General features: G+C 40.2%; 1 protein-coding gene across 5 annotated transcripts in view; it reads right to left on the reverse strand.

Moving 5' to 3' along the window:
• Positions 1 to 23,089, reverse strand: part of LOC149228455 (uncharacterized) — a 437,914-nt gene that overhangs the window by 394,103 nt on the left and 20,722 nt on the right. For 3 of the 5 annotated variants that reach the window (XM_089378219.1, XM_089378216.1, XM_089378220.1), the window contains exons 2-3: positions 5,527 to 6,956; positions 5,053 to 5,243 (exon numbers count right to left, since the gene is read on the reverse strand). In XM_089378219.1, coding sequence (XP_089234345.1) covers positions 5,053 to 5,243; positions 5,527 to 6,732 — 1,397 coding nt within the window. In that variant the 5' untranslated portion in view covers positions 6,733 to 6,956. The remainder of the gene's footprint in view (positions 1 to 5,052; positions 5,244 to 5,526; positions 6,957 to 23,089) is intronic. The other 2 variants (XM_089378217.1, XM_089378218.1) reach the window with 2 other exon arrangements.

A 23,089-nucleotide genomic window follows, 5' to 3' on the forward strand; every position in this document is an offset into this window, starting at 1 on the left:
ATCCTTATAGCTGATTTAGGTAAGCTTCTTATGTGGTTTAAATCCTGCTAAAGAGTAGGAGGAAGGTTGTTGAGGTAATCGTGGCAACCCTTCCTCTTTGCTTCCATAAGGTCTAGCCCCTTTCCCGATGAGGCCTTGCACTAGGCTTGCTAGATTTTGCGGCAACAAGCACCTAGAACACTCCCATGTATGCTTCTAGCAACTCTTCTAGATGTGGTATTTATTCCTTAGCACACCCCTCCAGGAATGCCTTTGCTCTCATGGACTTACACACTAAGTTTCTCTTAAAAACAGCAAAATATAATACTTGCTAGAACTGATAAATTTCTTGGCTTGGTTGGCACTTACTAGCAAAATTTTAGACTTTCCCTTGTGCGCATTGATGATGAAGGATTTTTTGTCCTAGATGAGGCGATACTAGTTGGCTCTTTGCTTGAAGATGGCATCATGCATGTACTTATAGGGACTCTAAAACACCACTCTGCATACATCAAGCGGAACTAAATCCAATTCTACTTCATCAACAACATCAACAATGATATCAAATTTCATTTTACATTGTTTTGTTATCTTTATTTTTGCATCCTTATTTACCCATCCCAATGGATATGGGCTAGAAAGATCACGAACCTCCAATTCCAATTTATTGACCAGTTTCGTTGTAATGAGATTCATCGGTGATCCTAAGTCAAATAGAGCATCAACTTTTGTCTTCTTGACCTATATCTTTATATGGAAGAGTCTGGTCATCTCCTTCTCTTCTTGTTGCTAAAGGCTACTCATATTCACCCCCTTTGCACTGATGTGTAGAAACTCTTCCCATCCACGTCAGAACTAATTTCCACCTAATTGCTCGAATCTATGGCTTTGATATTTTGCTTCTTCTCGTCCTTGTTATGATTCTCCGGGTTGAGTTTCAGATGTACTTTTTCAGCATTTCTCCTCCATCTAACTATCAATGTTATATTGATTGCAGTGGTTGCTAGGATCTTTGCACTGGTGTGTTGTGGTTGTTGCCTTCTTGTCCTTCCGCCCTTTCCATTTCCTTTTCCCTTCTTTGGAAACTTCCTAGTGTTCCTTCTGCTTTAAACCACTCAACTACCCTTTCTTTTGGCCTATGTTTTCTAGGGATTGTGCTTGTACACAAGCCTCATCCATCAATCTAGGTTTGCACAGCATCACTTTCTTTCACAAATGGATATGTCGAACCCCCAAATACTTGAGGAGTATGTTTGGGTTCTTGGAGAGATACCCAACATTATTTCCAACTTCATGAATTCTATGGTGATATACTTCTATAAACTCTGCCCATGTCTCTGCCTAAAGTAATGCCACCGGATCCATTGGTCCTCTACAAACTCAATAGGGTAGAATTGGGACTTTGTGAGAGTTTTAAAATCCTCCCACTTAGTTACTGGAGGATCTCTCTCCAGCCTTAGGGTTTCTGTGTGGTTTTCCCAAGAGGTTAGGACATGGCTCTCTAATTTCAAATAAGCAAATGAAATTTTTTGTTCCTCCTTTGACCTATACCTTTATATGGAAGATTTTGCTCGTCTCCTTCTCTTCCTGTTGCTAAAGGATACTCAGATTCACCCCTTTCGCACTGATGAGAAGAAACTCTTCCCATCCATGTTCGAGCTACTTTCCACCTAATTGCTCAAATTTGTGACTTTGATATTTCTTTTCTTTTCCTTTTTCAAATTATTCGAGTTGAATTCTGGATTTAATTTTCAACACTTCTCCTCTAATTGACCATCAATTTTACAATGGTTTCTCAAATCCTTGCACTAGTGTGTTCATAATGAATACCAAGATATGATCTGTGAAACCCTTTCAAGAGAAAATCCAGCTGGAAGGTAAGGCTTCTCTACTCTCTTTTATTTGAATGGAAATGATGCAAATACAGAGGAGTAGGCACTCTCCATAAAGTTGCTTGAGACTTGTGGCTTGTGGGACTACTATAGAACAAAATCCCCTCTATTACGCTCTCTCTCTATCCACTCTCATCTACTTTGGACTACTATGGAACAAAAAATTCACTCAAATAGAATGGACCCTCTTTTCCTCCTAGTGACCTGGTTATAACACAACTCGATAGCCAACTAGGGTAAAATTTGACCCATTCAACCCTCAACATGAGTTACAACTCGACCCTTTCATCATCCCCACGTGGCTAGCCCCTTTTCCATGAGTAACGGGAGTTAACGTGGCATCCTCTCAAATTATGGTGACCAATCATGATACATCAACTTTTAAGAGGCATAATTTTTGCATCGTAATCTCATTTATGCCTTTCTTGGACCGTTAGAAAGGTCTTTATGTGTAGAATAGCATCACGGGGTGCAGTGCTTAAGTGGCAAAGTTTTACCCCCTAAAAAATCATCATTTAAGGCTTCAAACCCCAATTCTCCAAACTGGGTCCCGCCATTAAAAATGCTCCTGTAAGCTGATTTCTCTGATTCTCCCACCCTAAAAGCATTGAGATGCTTGACAAACAATATAATGATCCAGTTTTGGATCATATCAGAAAATGTCTTTTGATAAGGTGCCTCAACTGGTACCTGATCAACATCATTAGATGCAACGTGGCTGCAGCATTTTCAAAAAGTGGATATAATAAAGAATCCAATAAAAATTAAGGCATTTATGGCAATTTTGAATCTGTCATTTTAAAATCCCTGTTGCATTTTGACCATGAGCCATTAGGATTTTGTTATTGTTCATTTGTGGAGGTTGTTAGAGGAGTAACCTAACTTGTATGAGTTTGAGAGCACACATTGAAGCTTGTTGACATGTCAACCACTTTGGAGAAAACACATGGCATAACCAGCATTATTTTATTATTGTTATCTTGTCTCAAGACATTGGTTACAAGAGATCATTATTGTATTGTTTTTCTTAGATATTTTATTGTTTCTTCTTGGAAAATAAAGTGTAGCGCAGCAACTCATTGCTACTTTTAGGATAAAAAAAAGTTGAAAGAATATTTTATTGTTAATTCCTTTGAGAACTAAGGGATCTAGGAAAGCAAATACTTATTTATTGTTGAGGAGATAGAGTTGAAACCCATATAAAGTCTATTTGGGAGGATGGTCGGATTTTGTCAGCTCTCCTTGATTGAGATTTTGTTGAAGATCTTGAAGGCAATGCAAGCTATGGATTTCCCTTGGGAGGTATAATGTATCTTTTGTATTTAATTTGCTGAATTGTAAGGCTGAAATATTTTGTGTCAAATGTATCAATGAAGGGCTAGGAACATAGCTAACAAAATTCCTCATTAAGGGGATTGTGCCTTTGTTTTGAAACATTTAATTGTGATTCAGTCTCCTTTTAAATCCTGTGTATATTGCAGGAAAATATCATTATATATCTTCTTCTTAAGTTAAAATAGCTACATCTTCCATTTTCCATTAGTAGGCACACCCTCATATACATTTGGATATCTTTCTTGATTTGGGTTCCAACAAAAGTTATTTGGTTTTGGTGATCTTCAAGATAATATTGTCATAGGTTTTGATCCAAGCTACAAAATCACATAAGAAGACACCCTCCTATTGTTATCCTTTAAATCCACCTGCCCAATGGACTTCACACTAATCTTCATTCCCCCATCACTTTTATAAACCTATTCTACAACACCTGTTTTGCTAAAGCCTCTTTTCATGTTACCCTGAGCCCTTATTGCTTAAGCTTCAGCAAGCCAACCTTAGGGAAGGCCCCCTTGAGTTGGAGAAGAGTGTGTGAAGAGGATTGGTGGGGTAACATTAGCCTCCTTCTTAGTTTCACATAGACTAGTACTAATCATTTGGACTTTAATCACTATAAGTCAAGAAGGTCCATTAAAGCAAGAATCCACATACAAACGTGGGTCGCACATTGTTATGCCTAAAGAGTAGACATGGGAAGAACATTGTTTTCCTAGATGTGAAATCTTTATTTGGAAGGAAGAGGGAACCCAAGAGACACAATACCAATACGAACTTTTATGCTCACGTGACATTTTGACAACCTATTCTTAGAAAATGAGAATACACAACCATACCAAACCCTAACCAACATTAAACCCTCACCAAGATGTCTCTCCATGAGGATTATGCATAACCCTTTATGAAAATAACGTTTGTGACTTATAAGTCCTTATACACTCTAGACCTATATAACCTATTCATATAAACTTCTAGTCAAACAAATCATAAATAAGCCATCAATTTCAATGTTGCACTTGAGTCACAACAGGGAAACTGTAGAAGAGTCATAAAACATACAAAGTACAAACCTTGGTGTGTATTAGACCAACCCCACTACCACACACAAATAACCGTTTTAGCAACCACTCATTACAATATTTGTTCACGGCCAAGCAGTCATGAAAGATTATCAGACTGCATTAAATTTGACTAGAAGAGTACTTGTGCAGATAACATAGGTAAACTTTAGACATTGCAGTAAATTTGATCCACTTCTATTTCACAAAGCAAGCAAATAGATTACGAGACATGAGGACAAGGATGCCAATTTCAGCTTAGGATGGTGTATTGAGCACTTCCGATATGTACTGAAATCCATAAAGGTGAATGCTGTGCTCCTAGATTTTAATTGTTCCTTTACAGAATGTGCACGACAGTCATGAAAGATTAATCAGACGGCATTATATTTGGCTGGAAGAATACTTGTGCAGATAACATAGGTCAACTTTGGACATTGCAGTAAATTTGATCCACGTTTATTTCACAAATAAATAGATTACGAGACCTGAGGACAAGGATGCTAATTTCACCTTAGGATGGTGTATTGACCACTTCCAATATGTACTAAAATCTATAGCGGTGAATGCTGTGCTACTAGATTTTAATTGTTCCTTTCCAGCATGTGCACTTTTTTTAATATGAACAGAGAGTGATGGCAACTATATATTTTTGTATTTTCCAATGTGCTTGATAGAAAATAAAATAAAAATTAGAAGCTACACAAAGCATGCAATGGATGAAACACCCTTTGCCATGAGAAATTAAAAAATTCAAGAACAAATAAATTGTCAAAGGTAACACTTACGCATAAAGAAACACATTCAAAAAAGCAGAACACCAATGTTTGGTAGATAATATAGGACTTTCATTTAAATTTTCATCCGTTACTCCATCGAAACTCAGCCCATCAATATCCAACAGATACAACGGTGTGAAAAGTAACCCAAGTGCAACTGGAACAAGGAAGACCCCAATTAAGAAGTGAGTGATAGGGAGCTGCAGCAACAAGAGAAAACAAGAACCAATGTGAGGAAAAGCACAATTAATTAATAATTAAAAGCCTGGAGGAAAATTTGGAAGCTTTATATTTTACAGAGAAAAAATTAGAAAACAGATAAACAACTGATCAGAAAAAAGAGAATAAACTTAACACAAAATAACAAAGGAAAAAGAGAGGAAGAGAAGGAATTGCTGTGAACACAGTAACATAAAGAAAAAATTAAAAGTTTTGACATTAGGAGAAAGCTGGGAAGCAAAAGAAAGAATTCACGATGCTGACCTTCAAGCAGGTTACATAAAAGTCCTGAATAAAAGCAATGAAGCCTTTGTCCTGTCTCACAAGCAATCCTTCCATCCCTTTTCTACCTTTCCGTCTGCTTCGTGCTGTGGTCCTCACTCCTTCAAATGCTGCTGCTCCCATGCTTCCTGCATCTCCTTTTGCATACAATGAACACTTTTGATTTCCTCCAACAGCTTCTTCTTCCAGAAGATCATAATTTGAAGACTTGCTAGCAGTCATACGGTTAACAACAGTCATTGTGTGCTTGAGGCGCCTCCACCTTTTCTGTGCATCTGTTACAGAATTGCATGCCTGTGTAGCATTTGCATCCAGTCCATCTGAAACTCTGTCTGTCTTTCCCTCTGTAACCAGCTTTTCAGTATCATCTGGTAAAGATGAATCTGCAACAATATCATTGTGGCTGCTGGCTAGGGATGACTCACGTGAAGATACATCAAATTTTTGTGTTGGCAAACCATCTATGCAATCTTTAGTATGAGTGCCAAATGATGAAATCCTTTCAGCAGATACAAGATCAGATTGTTCAGAAACAGTTCTGGAGCGAGAAGGAAAGGTATCATTTAACACCTGATCCATAGAGGTATGCATTAGTTTATCACACTCAGTAGTATTGTTATGATTTGATGAGATTGATGAAAATGTAGCACTATCTGATTCTTTAGTGATCAAACTGCATTGTTGTCTTTCATACTGTTCCTCGGCAGTAGAGTCATGTTTATTGCACATGACATTCTCACCAGATTCATTTGAATGGTTATCTAATTTTCTCTCTGTATTTTTATCCTGCATATATGAGTGGCTTAGAAGCCGCTTTGCCTTAATCTTCTTATTGTTAGATGGAAGGGTATTGTTATTCTCAATATATTTTCCATAGATAGGTAAAACAGTGGTACCGCTGCTTTTGGCCATTACAGCAGAATCCTCAAAAAGAATTTCATCCTCTTGCAATTTCTTGAAATTTCCTAGCCTTCCATTTTTGCGATTAGTTCTTCTGACTGTCCTTTTTTCATTCCACATTTGTCCATTATCAAAAGGATCATCTTTTGCCCCACTATCCTCCATTAGAGCGATACCAGTTATGAAGTTTCTTTTCTCCTCATAATCTGGAACCAAGTTCTGCCGGTGTGCAAAATGTACATCTTGATAGGCACCTTGTCTAGCAAAGTATGCATCTGTACTTGTCATTGTTTTTGTATTAAACTTTGGAGCAGTGCTGCAGGCCTCTTGAGGGGCCAGACCTGTTGCATGGGTAGGATAATATGAGAATCCATCCCCATAAGAGAAAGAATCTAGTCCTGTCTCTTCAATCGACCTGGCTGAAATCAGCGGCCTGTAACGCAGATTTTCTCGCCTCAACGCCGTTTTGACAGATTGTGTAGTAGACCCTATATTCTGTTAGTATCAGCAAGCTGTAAAACGTACATTTAAACAAGCTAAAGCATTCACAATAAAAAATGTTCCTATTATATAAGCAATATTCTAGGTAGATTAATGAAAACAGAATATTTATATTGGGTATAGTTTTAAAGATGACCATAAAAATAAACAGGATAAGACGAAAACAAAAACATATCTAGTATAAAACAAAGATCTTTGAACCGATAGAAAGTGGAATGGATTCCTTACGATACTTAGGATAGTCATACCCCATAGTTTGCATTGACATGATGGAAATAATTAGGGATTTAATAGCTTGACATTTAAAACAATAATCAAAAATAGCCAAACTGCTATCAAGTAATGGATCACTGAAGTAAGAAAAGCAAACAAAACCCAAATAATGAATTATGTTGCCATCCCATTTCCTGCTTCTGGGATTAAGTACTATGTTTTGTATCCTCAATGTGAATATGGCTATGTTTTGTATTATTGCTATCACTATGGAGTAGGCTATCGTATCATGCATTCTGTACTAGACAAAATATAGATCGCATGTAAGATCAAGTTATTACATGCTCACAGTTTGTGATATATTGGTCAGCACCACTGTTACCAAGTATGGGTACTTTTTGAAAAATAGATGCATTTTGTTTGTTATTAACTTGATCATATAGGTACAGGGATTTTGGAAGTATTGATTTTGGAGGAATGATATTAATTTATATGCTTTTCATTACTAATACCCTTCCAGCCACATATTTCTACAATTTTTTGCCCTTGCTAGTCAATGATAATTAACTTTCAAACATGACATAAAGCAAGTTCACGGTTGTTTTCCAAATTCTAAATGTTTTTTACAATTCCCCAACTTCACCCAATGAACTTGTTAAATGGTTTCTTCTTGGTGACTTCCACATTTGATGTCTTTTTTTGCATTTCACATAATGGCTGATTTCTGTTTCTCCTTGGCATATTATTAACTATGATTTCTATCTTCCAAAAGAATTTCTGTTATTATCACTGAATCATCATCCCCGACTCTCAAACTCCTAGGTAAAGATTAATCTTCACATACTTCACATCACATCCCTAGATATATAGAATATATTTTATTATTGTTGTGAAAAACTCTCTTCTTTTCCCATATTCCCAAATATCAGCATACTCTCCCATTTTATTTAGTTAATGTGTCTCTCTTTTTGACCTCATAACTATATTGAGAATACCTACAACGTGTGAAATAAGTTGCATGAGAAAGTCATATCATTCGCATGGTCTAACTAATTGTACTATTGTTCAGAAGGCTAAGAAGCTATGAGGCCTGTAATATGACCCTAACAGGTTAGATGTATATGTAATGTATATAAGGGGTTAAATGTATATCCAATGGAGTAAATGTATATGTAATAGTAGTGGGCCCTGTTACCCACCAAAATGAGTAACCCCAGAGGAGATAACTTTTCTCCTACATTGGACAGCCAGCCAGCCAGCAAACCCTAACATTCACCTCTTGACCATGATATTCCATATGCCTCCACCATTTGCATCAGTCATGCACTTCTCATCATCCGGCATTTCCTCTTGAATGAAGGTGGGTTGTTACTCAATAGGTACTTTGATCATTTTTGCAATCGGGTGCTTATACTTGTTGTTTTAGACATTTAGTATAGATAAAGGGGTGATCTAGAAGATTGACCGATCTTGACTTTAAAATTGTTCTCTCACCTCACTAGGTGAGTTAATCTTTAGCCCTAATCTAGTCAAACCTCCCTTAAGGCCTTAGGGCTATAGGAGGGACACTGCTTGGAAAATCTGGATTGAAATAGCATGTTCATTTTTCCTTACACCATACTTAACTCTTTCCATATCAAATTATAAGCCCTTTATATATACCATTTCCATTTTTCTAGACTAACTTTTCATTAGTTCATTGGGATTTGGCACCCTCCTTTTCCACATCTGTGAGTACAGTCAAGAAAACATTGCCTTGGAGGTTGATGCCGCTAAAAGAATGGAAATTCATAACATGACCGTTACCCACCATTTTGGGGGTGATATCCCTAGGAGAAAAATTTCTCCAAGATGGTCCTCAACTGGCAACCAGCGGCCACCAACTAGCTCGTTATGCTACTTCTCCGCCACCTAAGCCAGCCATGTGGTCCCTCACCCATCTGTCATGATCATATGTTTGAAGGTGAGCCTCCCGAACCTAAAGGTATGCCTTGTCATTTGGTAATTGAGTATTGTAGTTTGTTTATCATGGACACTTCTGGGCATGGATTAATGGGGGGATTCAACGGAAAGAATGGGCTAGGTCTGTGCTCTTGTCCCCTAGACCCCTATTTGGATATTAACCTCGGATTCTAGTCATGTGGGATCTCTTTTACCAACCATTTGGATTTAGGGATCGTATTTCACGGGAAACCCTAATTTTGGTTGTGTGTGGTCCCGCTCCCCCATCTGCATATATTACCCCCTTTCCACTCATTATTACCCCATTCATCATTTCTCTCACCTGGGTCCACATATGGCTAGCCCTCCCCTTCCCCTTGCTCACACCTTGGGTCAGGCCTAGAATGATGCCCCGGAGGTTGATACAGCTGAAAAGAAAAGTAAAAGCATAATTGACCACATTCAACAGGAAAATGTATCACAAAATGCAAAAGATGGTCGGGACAAACACATTTAGGACGTGGGCAAAAGCCAATACATGAGCTCTACCCCATCATCATGGCCATCACCCTGGCTCCTACAGGTTTTATGAGCCTCCTTCATTGTATAGGAACCCATGACTGTCCCAACCCTTGGTGGGCAATGAACCGCCCTACCTTAAAGAGGGTATCCACTACTATATCTCACACATCATGCTCTTATCCCTTGAGCCCCGAACAATGAATTGAAGAAAAACCATAGAAAGGCAAAAGGCATATAAAGAAGGTTGGAAAAATCAAGGTCGGGGCACCTCATGTACCACGATTGCTCCCTCCTATACATTATATAATCAAGTGTGAGCTTCCCTTCTACTAGCTACCCTTGTACCCCAACATGTGGCCCAGGGCTGCCCCTTTTCATTCCCTACACCATTCACCTCTTTATCACATGCCACCACCTTTTAAAGGATGTACGTTGGACACATTATCCCCTTCAAAAGTAGAAACCATCTAATCGGATACTTGGTTAACCCCATCTGGAGTTTTGAGATATTAACACATGCCAAAGCCCATAATGGAAGGGCAGGCCATCATGAAATCCCTGCCTGTGGTCCATGGTTTGTAAGCTCTTTTACTCAATTTCCTTGATGAGTTGTTGTACTGGAAGGCTAGGGGATGCATTGGATCTTATGCAGGATTGCAAGTGGTCTCCATCTTGGGTTTGGCCTCCTTATACGAGGTCCTAACGTTCCATAGGGATACATTGGCACATGTAGGGTGTGTGTTGAGAGCCATGGGCCTCCACAGCAGTAGGCAACACTCCATGGATCCCCAAAAATGTTCAAAGTTTGCTCAAGATTCACCTATTGGATGAGGAAAATGCACCTAGTTCACCTTTGCCCAACTAACCCCACAGATGTACCATGCACTTGGCAGCTGACGCAGGACTTGTAAGATGATGTGGCATCATCTACACTATCATCTGAGCCCTTACGGATGGTCTACAGGCATCTTCGACTTACTTGGAGACCCATGAAGTCACTTGTGTGCCCTCACATCCATTGGGAGGACCATAGGTTTATTATGTGGAGAACAAGGGGCCAACCCCTTGTCCATTACTTTTGGAAGTCCAATTCATCATTTTCACACTTATGGACTTCATCAGGGCTCTTAGAGAGCCCAACGACATGCATTATTGATCATTCGACCACTTGGGAGGCTTATTATTTTATTTGTGAGCTAGTTTGGTGGGCTTGCCACCAATAGATAGTTTTTGCACATTATTTTAGTTGATGGGCTAATGTAGGCTCAAATTAGGTAATTTGAACTCCTTGTTAATTTGGGTTGGCATCAGATGCGCTCTAGCCATTAAAATTGGTGGAGAGGCTAAAGCGCATGAGATCTCCAAGACCTAGAAATGGTTTGGGAAAATTCTACCAGGAGAAGGAGATATTAAAATAATTAATATTTTTAATGGTTCCTAAGTCTAAAGTTTAAACTTAGGAAAATAAAAATATTAATGGGTATTAAATATAAAACTGGGTTAGAAGGTTCTAAATGACATGGATCAAGCCAAATCTAATCCTAGCCATTGATTAGATATGTAATCTTGGCTGTTGAAGACTCAACAGAAAAAGCATAAGAGGAGGCTTAAGGGTCAGTTGGAGACTACACAAGAGTGATCAGTCATTTCAATTTTCTAGAGCGGGGTTTGCTAAGAGAAATCGAACCAATGATCAAAGTTGCAGCGAGGGGCAGTGAGTACGAGGCAGAGAGGCAGAGATAGTGCCAGAAGACCAGCGCAAAGGCAAAGAGGCAGACGCAAAGCCAGAGGAAGCCACGCAGAGGCCAGTAGAGACTGCGCAGAGGCCAGAAGGGCCTGCATCATCCACGCAAAGGTTGCAGAAGTGACACAAAGGGCCAGAGAGGTTGCGCAGAGCCTCAAAGGGCTGACGCAAAGGGTTTCAGGCTTACGCAAAGGCAAAGAGGGTTGATGCAGTGCTTCAGATTGTGTTGGAGAGGGTTTCGTGGGGCAAACTTTCAGAATATCTGCTTCCGAAGAGAGGTATTACTGCCAGATTTTTTATCTCTATCGGGTGAGCCAATTTGGCACCCAATGTACTCAAGAAAAGCTGCTTAATAATAAAACCCTCAGAACTGCTGCACCGGTTTTCCCAAGTTGGGTTTTTCCGAGGACGATTGTCCAAAAATAATGGTGTCCCTTGTGTGTTTGTCTATTTCTTTCAGTTGTTGATATGTAGATGGTTGAGATTGTATTGTGTTTATTTCAGTGTTTATATGGTTAAATAACTTGTTAGTAATTAAACAAGTAGGCGAAATAAACCAGAGAATACAGATAAAATTTCTAACGAGTAATACTTAGAAATTTCAACACTCCTAATCACTGTATAAATAGGAGAGACATGAATTCATTTGCATCATCACTTTGGATTGGATCATTCTTCTCTTTAGAGAATTTCGCACTTTTTCTGGGATGATGAATTGGAGCATGGATGAATTTTGATGTTTGGATTGGAGTATTTTATCTTGGAGCTTCTTTATTGTCAAATTGTTGATGGTTGGATATGTTCTATTACATGTAAGTACACACATTTAATGTTATTCTTGTTTTACTTTTGTCATATGCATTGAATGGGATTTTCGCTATACTAGGGCTAATTGCTGCATTGCATAATTGCAAAATTGTGGAATTATTGTTTCTATATAGCATCTCTCAATGTTTGGGCCATGTATGTGAATGAAATCTCCTAAGGATAATTCCACCGGTGAATTTATCTTGATAAGCCATCTCTTTTTGCCAAGCGAAGTATAAAAGCTTTGGGGTATCTTCTTCTTGCCCTAAAGGCCAAGCAAAGTAGTCCTTAAGGTCTCTTTGACCGAAATGTGAAGTCCTTTCTCATCATTCTCCTAGAATCCATTCTCCCCAAGGGAATAGGCATTGGTCTACCAATAGGTGATCACTCAAAGAACATTTTTCTCCACCTTCTCCCCTTCTTTTCTAGGTCTAGCCAAGTTGGGTCACCTAGGGCATCACTTTCCCGACAAAATAGCCATAGAAAAAGTTCGATCTCCTAGCCTCTATTGCGTTGGTGTGTCCTCAAGGCCTCCTCAAAATTTGAAGCCAATCTGACAGTGGAATTGTGAGATATCCCAAGCCCTAGCTCTGAGATCAAACTTTGCCCTGGTATTCCCTAGGCTAGTACCTCATAGGATAAATTTGACACCTTTAAGTGGAAATTCTTGCTTTGATCCTTTCTCCTTCCTTTTCTGGGTTAATAACATCATTTGTTGCTAGATTCTCTCTCCTTAACCTGGGTTGGATCCACTTGGTCCCGTGTGGTCCCATACATTTGAAAAGCTAATTCTTCAAGAACCATTTGGGAAGTCAAGTTCAATAAAGACTTTAGGATTGGGAAACTCCTTTACAAGGCATATTCCTCTTACCTAACCCTCAGATCCTCTCCTTATCCGAGAAACCTTAGTACCTTACTTGAAGAGCAAGTAAGCTCCATTCTTTACCCCCTTCTAGGAAAAGGATCATCAGGGTCACTTCACATCGTTTTGTTAATTCATCCTTCACAAGTGACTTCCATATGCCAAGTCTCCTCCCATCGGTGAAAGTTCGTAAAGAGTAGGGAGTCTTAACTGAGGTGACAGTGGGCTAAGTCTCGATTGTTGCCCTTGGCCTAGCAGTTGTCCCCTTTAGGAATCCCCTTTAGGCCCCCTAGCTAGTTTGAGCGGTAATAGTGACCACAATGAAAGAAAAGGAAAGACAAAATGCAAAAGATGGTGGAGACATAAGTTAGTGCATGGGAAAAATCTTAGCATGAGCTCTACCCTCCTCATTAGCCATCACCCAGTCCCTGAGCACTTGATGCTCCATTTCATAAAAAGGAACCCTTGCATGTCCCAACCCTAATGAGCGATAAATTGTCTCATATTAAGGGGTAAAATTGAATGCTACATCATAAAGAGCAAGCTCTAACCCTTGAGCTATGCACCCAAAATAAAAACATTATCAAAAAGAAGTAAAAGACGCACTAAAGGGGTGGAAAAAACAGGCCAAGCAGGGTAACTCATGCCTCCACGATTGCTCCCTCCACTACATCTATACACTTAGGATGTGGACTCCCAAAAGCTAGTCCCCTTGACCATGGCACTTGGCCATGAAGCCTTTCCCCTCCATTGCCACTCATTTACACTAACACCTATTGATTGAGGGTTGACCTTGGAAATGCCACTTCCCCTTAGGGGTTGGAAGCACCTAATAGGGTTGATCATTAGCCACCTCTATCAAGGTAGGGAACACCTTTACAAGACTTGGTCTAGTTAGATATCAAAAGGTGATCCAAGTTTGAAGTATTAATATGCCCTTAACATGCAAGTTTGGTCCACTTAGATGCTTATATGATCTTAGTCTCTAATGAATGGTTGCTTTCACTAGAGTTTAAGTTGGTTTTGTCAAGTTGTCCATTATAGTCGACACCCTGAAGGCACCCACTCCATAGGTACTTAGGCATTTCAGAGAGGTTGATGACTTAGCAGATGCAACGTTGCCCACTTGCATCATTGCATTGGGCAATATGATGACTTGAGCAGTTGATGCACATCCCAAAGTACACCCAAGACCCAGGGCCCAACATGCCCCCAGTATGGCGTTGACACTTCTTGATGGGCAGAACATGATTAAGAGCTCAGATAAGGATGATCTTCCAAGAGATGACTAGGGAGGGCTAGTTGCACCTAATGGAGCCCTAATGCTGGAGAGAGGAGGCATTGTGTTGACCATTGAAGACCCATGGAGATGACGTGGTGACACCCTAGCTGGATTTGGGACCTGTGGAGCCACATTGAGGTTGGATTTGAAGGAAATTCCACAAATGATGGATGATCATGTAATGTCCCCTTTCGAGAATCGAAGAGAGGAGTCAATTAATTTAATTATTTGATGTTATATCTAAGGTGACATTGACTAATTAAATTAAAAATTGATTATTAAGAGACTTTTGATTAATTAAAGGATAAAAATTTATAAAGTCACCTTATATCAATGTTGCAAACATCAACATCTGAATAAAATCAACAGGGGTCTGAAAAACCAAAATAACAAAAAAACCAAGAAAATATTGGTAAAAATCGGCAAAATTAAGATACCAACAAAATATAGGTAAAAATGGCAATTATTGACTAGACCCAAAAATTGCAATTTCACGATTTTATCACGATAAAATTGAGATGTTTGCAACATTGCTTTATATTATTAAGTGGGAAAAGGGTAAAAAGGGGAGATCCATGGTATTTTGATGAACCATGTTAATCCGATGACCCATGGTATTTTAATAATAAAAGTTATAAAAGGAGAATTGGAGCTCACTTTTGGGTATGAATTGGTGATTGTCTTTGATATTGATTGTGAGCTCTTTGAGCTTGAATGTAAGGGTGTGAACCCATGTAAGGAGGATAGTTTCGATGGTGCAAGATCCACCCTAGCTAATCTGGCCAGATTGGTTTCAGTGTTGCAATGATACACCTTAGCCAGTCGACAAGGAGGATCACTTCAGATCTCTCAATTATGCTTCAGTCCAAAGGAGGAGGAGCAGTGATCTATTTATTGCAACATCCCATAATTTCATCTTCAGAGGCTTAATTGAATAGAAGGGGCCAAATCATCTTTGGAGCTGATTTTAATTGTAGCAGTTGATTAACCTTAACGGCAGAAATTAAATAATTAAGGAGGCCGAATTGATTTGTAGGACCGAATTAATTCCCTAGAAGATTCGAATTGCAAGGGAATATGAATTATTGCAGGAATGATTTATTTAGTTGTCGGAGTACTTTCTGAAGAAGTTGAATTTTCTTTGAAGACCGCATTGACTCCAGGAGGAACCAATCGTAGCAACTCCATAAAATAAATTGCATGTAATTTTCTAGAATTAGTTTAATAAAATTGGTTGGGATTTTTCTATGAAATTCTTATTGGGAAAATTTATGGTTATCGGTCCCCTGATTTTATTGCAAAGAAAATTGACTTTTATTTGCATGCCAAATGTTTTAATACACAAATTGTACAATGTGTTTATCTGAAACACCCGGAAAAAATTTTGGAAAAAAAATTGGTAGTATAAGCAAGTAAAAATTAATAAGGGGCATTACAGTGGTATCAGAGTTGTGCATCCTGCCAACCTGAGGAGTTTATTAGTGGAAAGAAGATTCCAAGTTTCAGATATCAACGCAAGAATATGTTGATGAGTTCCTTGCAAAAGATGTTAGAGCAAGAGGAAATTCTTAATGCAGTAGGTAAGCTTGGCCATTTGTCTCCATCAAAAGGTACCCTTCTTAGTTCGTTGGAGGAGGTGGCAGAGTGTTTATATAAGGTGGATCAGACACCCCTCCAACTAATGCAAGCAACTATGGTTCCAATAGTAACTTACTCGGGTGAGCACAGGTTACAAAGGCATGAGGATAAGGAGGTGAGACTTACTCTTGCACACTGTATTAGTTTTTGTAGCATCGGATGTGTTCTAACCACGAAATTTGGTGGAGAGGCTAGAATACATGAGATCTCCAAAACCCATAAATAGTTTCTGGAAATTCCGCCTAGAAATGACTTAATTAGATTATTAACCAGTTTTTAAATATTTCTTAAGTCTAAACTTAGGGAATATGGTTAATCAATCTGTTAAGTTATGGTATGTTTTATGCTTATAATAGTTTACTTCTTTTTCTTATTATATTCCACCGATTAGCAATCACATGTACATAAAGTAAAGTGCAGATAGAACATTAAACAATCGACAGAAAACAAGCCAAGACAAGAGACAAAAGATGTGGCGGCTAGCCAAGGACAAACCCCACAATGTGTGGGGAAACCCTTTGATCAAATCTTCTTTTATCTTCAATAATTCAGCAGAGAGAAATAGTACAATAAATCTGATTCATATCAGCAGTAGCAAACCCTAGATCAGTAGCATCAGCATTAGCGGCTTCATTATCAAACTAGGGCAGACCATATCTCACAAACTGACAGTCGGATTGACTTCATTCCACCACCAAAAGTTTCGGCTTCCAGAGGAGGTTCAGATGAACCTACAGCGCAGTTCAGATGAGGAGATTTTCTAGGCCACGCAAGTCAATCTTTACTTCTGCAGTTGCAGCTTCAGTTTCAGCAGTTTCCGGCTTCAAACTAGGGCAGTCGATATCTTGCAAACCGTTCGTCGGATTAACTTCATTCCACCACCAAAAGTTGCGGCTTTCAAAGGAGGTTCAGATGAACCTACAGCGCAGTTCAGATGAGGAGATCTTCTAGGCCACGCAAGTCAATCTTTACTTCTGCAGTTGCAGTTTCAGTTTCAGCAGTTTCCGGCTTCAAACTAGGGCAGTCGATATCTTGCAAACCGTTCGTCGGATTGACTTCATTCCACCACCAAAAGTTGCGGCTTTCAAAGGAGGTTCAGATGAACCTACAGCGCAGTTCAGATGAGGAGATCTTCTAGGCCACGCAAGTCAATCTTTACTTCTGCAGTTGCAGCTTCAGTTTCAGCAGTTTCCGGCGTCAAACTAGGGCAGTCGATATCTAGCAAACCGTTTGTCGAATTGACTTCATTCCACCACCAAAAGTTGCGGCTTTCAAAGGAAGTTCAGATGAACCTACAGCGCAGTTCCAAAGAGGAGATCTTCTAGGCCACGCAAGTCAATCTTTACTTCTGCAGTTGCAGCTTCAAATTCAACAGCTTTCGGCTTCACATGTGTGAGAGAGAGAGACCCATTTCAGCGCAGTAGAGAAGAGACTCATATCTGCGCAGTAGAGAGAGAGAGATGTGATGAGATGAGTGAGTCCAAATGAGGAAAAGTCCTCTTATATTTATACACAACGTTGGTGGGTGAATAAATGCGACTGTTGGGCTTTTGAGCCTACATGAGTTGTACGTCGGCTTGATAATAATTCCATAATCAAAATAAATTCATATCTCCATGAATACTTATCGGAATCGGATGATCTTTATATCAATCCTACACCTCTCGACGAGAGGAATCTAATAAAAATATTATCAACAATGAATAAGATGACCCACATGAAGTTCTGCCCTGGTTGCCAATTTTAACACTCCCTCTCAACCATGGAGAACTTCATCTGCAATCTGTCTATCGGTCGTTACTATTCATCCATCAAATGCACTGCCTTGTACAGCCTGACCCTTGCCCTGCTCTGCTCTAATTTGCCTGTTCTGCTTTGTCTTGTTCTGCCCTGCACTGATCTGTACTGTTTTGTTCTGTTCTGCTCTGCTCTTGCATTGTTCTGTTCTGCTCTGCTTTTGTCCGAATTATGAAGAAGAAGAAATGATCGAGGATGTATCATACTGACTCAAAGTCAGTCTCAGAGTATGTACCAATGTTGTTTAAAGCGCGAGCGGGATTAAATCGGCGCCGAGAATGAAGCGGAAAAAATCGGAAAAAGCGGGAAAAAAGCGTTTGGTACAAAAATATTCATTTTTTTTCATTTTTTTTCAATTTTTTTAATATCTAAACCATCTACAAAATAAAATAAATACATTAACACATAAATATGATAAGAAAACTAATATATAAGATGTTTAATATCATTTCTAGCGCTAAAATCACACATAACATTGAATCATGTCCTGAAAACTAAGTCCTGAGTCCTAACTCCTGAGTCCCAGCTCAGCCTCAAAATATCAACAAAAAATATGATGATGTATCTCATCATGTCATAATGTCATAGACTCATATACAATAAAATAAAAGTCTAATCCTATTGATTTCCTCTGCCCCTCTTGCGAGAAAATGTCACAGCTTTCTCTTTCCCTCTAGATGTTGCTAGTGCCTGTGCTGGTGGAAATGGCAATGGAGTCTGATGTGCTCTAGAAGCTGAAGAACTAGAAGTATGAGCTACAGGAGGTAGACCACGTCCTCTACTGGTCCTAGTGGTAGCCCGAGTAGGCGGTGTCACCTCCTCCTCCTGCTCCTCCTCCTCCTCCACCTGCTCCTCCTCCTGCTCCTCCTCCTCCTCCACCTGCTCCTCCTCCTCCTCCTCCTCCCCCTCATCCTGCACTAACCAATCATCAGTAGAATCCATGAGAGGCCTCTCGGCCTCAACCCTCCATGCAGCAGTGGTGTCAATCCCATCCAATGAGATGGCATCCACATCAGGTGTCCTCTCAAGTTGCCTCACCCACAATCGAAGATTGTAGTAGACGTAGACCATGTCATTAAGTCGCTGGGACTCCAACCTGTACAAAGATCATGAAATAATAATTAATAAATCCAAATTTTCATTATAAATCGTGCTGCCACGAACCCCCGAGCTTTTTTCGAAAAAAGCGGCAAAAAAAAATTTAGACTCTTTTTTCCCATAAAAAGTGCGATTAAATCGGCTTAGGGAAAAAAGCGCGCTTTTTTGAAAAAAGTGCGATTTAATCGCGCTTTTAACAACACTGGTATGTACCACTGGTCCCAGACCAGTCTCAACCAACTCGAAGTCAGCGTCATAGTGAGTACAACTCCACTGGTCCTAGACCAGTATCATCCTCTACTGACTCAAAGTCAGTCTCAGAGTATGTAGCACTGATCCCAGACCAGTCTCAACCGACCTGAAGTCAGCGTCATAGTATGGTACAACTCCTACCACTGGTCCCAGACCAGTATCATTGATCCCAGATCAATGGAGGTCATCCTACCGTAGGGAGTACGGTAGATACAACGATGCGTCCATCGGTACTACTATGGTCCCTAACTTCATTTCCCTGCTCATTGATCAGATGAGAAGTACTTCCCATGAGTCCCAGACTGCATGGGTAGGATGCCTCGACAGGAGAACTAATCAATCCTGTCCTCACAGGAGAACACATCAATCCTGCTACAATCGCCATGGAGAACACATCAATCCAGGCTGCCATGGAGAACACATCAATCCAGGCCTCACAGGAGAACTAATCATCCTGCTACATAGGAGAGCGAATCATCCTGTTCCACAAGAGAGCGAATCATCTTGTCCCACAAGAGAGCGAATCATCTTGTTCCAGTGTGCACCACAAGGGGAGGGTGAGTCACCCTGTGGTCACATATTGCTCCAGTAGGAACTGCAAGCCCTCAGAGCTCCCAGAGCTCAATGTATGCAACATGCAGGACCCTTGTACAAAGGTTTCTTGCCGACTCCAAGTCGTTTGGGAAAATCACAGATTAGATCTTTCCTCGGGGCTTTGACAAGGTGTATCAACCTGTACATCATCTTAATGTGATGGAGCTTCCTTGCTCATCGACTTAGCATATCCCAGATGATGTCTATCTGCTGGAGCAATTGACGAATACGAGATTCCTCAATAATCGAATCCCACCTCTGGTTGTTACAGAGAATCACAGTGGTATCCAATGTAAATCCAAACAGCTCACTGAAGAGCTTTCGCAACCAGACTGCCTCACACAAGGTTATGCTAACAACAATATATCCTGCTTCGGCAGTGCTCAAAGCCATCGACTTCTGCTTCCTGCTCATCCAGGATATCGAAGCAGATCCCAAGGTGAAACAGTACCCGGAAGTGCTCTTACGGTCCACCACACTGCCTGCCCAATCAACATCAGTAGTCTCACATCTCCGGCAGCGTATCTTAATCCATGAGAGATTGTGTCCTGAAGACATCTTAGAAGATTCTTGGCATCAATCCAGTGAGGCTCAACCAAATATGAGCTCACAATGCTAACTGCAAAACATATGTTCGGACGGAGGTTCACCAAGAACATCAATACGAATGAGTTTTTGAAACTCAGAGGCATTTCCCAAGTCTGGTCCAACATCACTACCATATAACTTCTAAAAGTTAAGATCCTCGAGGTAGTCACAGGCTTGCAGTCCATCATACCGAATCTTTCCAATATATTTACCACATATTTTCCTTGAGATAGGAAAATTTCCCTTGCCTTCTGCCACACTTCAAGTCCTTGGAAGTAGTGCATCAGTCCTAGGTCTTTCATTTCAAATTCAGAGGCCAGCTCCCTCTTACATTTGTGAATGAGAGGGTCTGCACCTGTTAGAAAGAGGTCATCTACATACAACACCAGTATGAGAGGCTTGTCATCTTCAACCTTAAAGTAAAGGTTAGGATCGGCTTCACTCCTAGTGAATCCCAGCTTCATCAAGTAGCTATCGATCCTCTCATACCATGCTCGGGGAGCTTGCTTCAGCCCATAGAGAGCTTTCTTCAACCTGCATACATGAGATTTTCAATCATAAATCTCAAATCCTTCGGGTTGCTCCACGTAGACCTCTTCTTTGATCGAGCCATGCAAGAACGCAGTCTTGACATCCATCTGATGTAGGTTCCATCCTTGTGAAGCGGCAAGGGCTATGATCGAGCGGATGGTCGTATATCTGGCAACAGGGGCAAATATCTCATCATAGTCTATACCTTCCTTTTGGGAGAAACCTCGAGCAACAAAACGAGCCTTATACTTTTCCGTCCTTCCATCTCCTACATGCTTTATCTTGTAAAGCCATTTGGAAGTAACAACAGTCTTGTCCTGGGGTCTGGGAACTACTTCCCAAACATCATTCTTTATGATAGACTCATATTCTTCGGTCATAGCATCCTTCCATACTTGATGCTTGACGGCATCTGAGAATGACGAAGGCTCATTTTGTATGATCGTGCTCATGATGGTCAGGTATCCTTGATACCTATTAGGTTTCTTACTTTCACGAAAGGTTCCTCGGGGTGCAGCATGTCCTTCAGCATCATCAAGTAACCCCTTAAGCCATGAAGGCCTCTTCCTAGAAGAGGAAGGCTCATATGGAGGAGGATCAATCGGATCCATGGGTTCTTCTACATCAGGCATTGATTCATCATCATTTTCTTTCGGTTCCCTAGTGTCGGCTTCTTGAGAGCTCCTCAAAGTCGAAAGACTGATCACCTTGCTGAGAGCCATATCTTCGTCAAAGGTGACATCATGACTAATTATGACTTCCCTTTGACCGGCTATATAGATTCTATAGCCTTTAGTATTTTCACCATAGCCCACGAAAATTTCCTTCTTTCCAGATGCTCCCAATTTATTTCTTTTCTCTTTTGGCACATGAAAGTATACAGGGCTTCCAAAAATTTTAAAATGAGAAACATCAGGTTTCTTACCGGTGAATTTTTCTTCAGGAGTCTTGGAACCCAATGCTTGATGAGGGCATCGATTTTGTACATATACGGCAGTGTTTGCAGCTTCAGCCCATAGAAACTTAGGAAGACTTTGATCATGTAGCATGGCCCGGACAGCTTCCATAATTGTGCGGTTCTTCCTTTCTGCCACACCATTTTGTTCAGGAGTATGTGGTGTAGTAGTCTCCCTCTTAATGCCAACCTCAGGTATGCCTGAGTAAACCAATTGTAATATATCGGAGGTCTTGCTTTGGCTTGAAGGGAATGGTCCCTTTTTGAGCTTTCCTTCGGCACATCCCGGACATACACCTTCTTTCTCTACTTGGAATTCGGGCATCCCTGTTACCCTCTGTCTTACATCGGGTAGAGCTTTGTAATGAAGGTGGGCAAACCTCCGATGCCAAAGTTCGGACTAAAGAGATGTGTCACAAGACATGACACCTAGCGGACTTCCATCGACCTGATATAATGAATCAACACTAAACCCAAGAGTAAAGGCATCTTTAACATTATTTTTCCATATACATACCTTGCCATTGCTGAAGGTTACCTTGTAGCCTCTGTCTTTCGTTGCCAAGATGGACACTAGGTTCTTTTTGAGGTCAGGTGCATTTAATACATCCTAGACTTTCTAGCCTTCTTGAATGGTTGTCCTCTTCCTTGATTCCCAGCTCTCCTCTTACCTTTGCTATTGAATTTGTCATTCCTTTGATTGCCATCAGAGGGATTTTGATCATCATCCCAGTGTGAGTACTTTCTATCAGGGCACTTTCTTGCATAGTGACCTGCTTCATCGCAGATGAAACATCATCCTTTTCTTCCACCCTTAGATCCATCCTTTTCTTTTGATTTAGTCCTGGAATTATTTCTTTTCTTTGCATGAGAAGAAAAGGCAGCAGGAGGACCTTTAGGCATGGGCATTTCTTGCACTTCTTCCCTTGTTTCTTCTTGAATGCATCTAGCCATTAATTCCTTGAAACCAGGAATTACATTATAGTTCAAAAGAGTAGTCCTGAACACATACCATTCAAATGGCAATCCTCCAAGAGTTGTGAGTGCCATTTCTCTGTCAGTAATAGTTTCCCCAATAGATAGGAGATCGTTCTTGATCTCGGTGATTCTTAAGAAGTATGCTTACATACTTTTATCTTTACCCTTCTTGATTTCCCTCAGCTTATTTCTAAGAAACAAAACTTGATTTGCATCATTAACTTTAAATAAACTCACCAGTCTATCGTAGATTTCCTTGGAGGTGTCTAGATCAGAGATGTAGGCCACCAAGCGCTTGTCGATAGAGTCCCGGATGATCTTCTTTGTTTTGACTTCTCCATT

The sequence above is a fragment of the Pinus tabuliformis genome, chromosome J, assembly GCF_031772625.1.
Source record: "Pinus tabuliformis cultivar Carrire ecotype Pingquan chromosome J, CPIR1, whole genome shotgun sequence".
NCBI classification, from domain to species: domain Eukaryota; kingdom Viridiplantae; phylum Streptophyta; class Pinopsida; order Pinales; family Pinaceae; genus Pinus; species Pinus tabuliformis.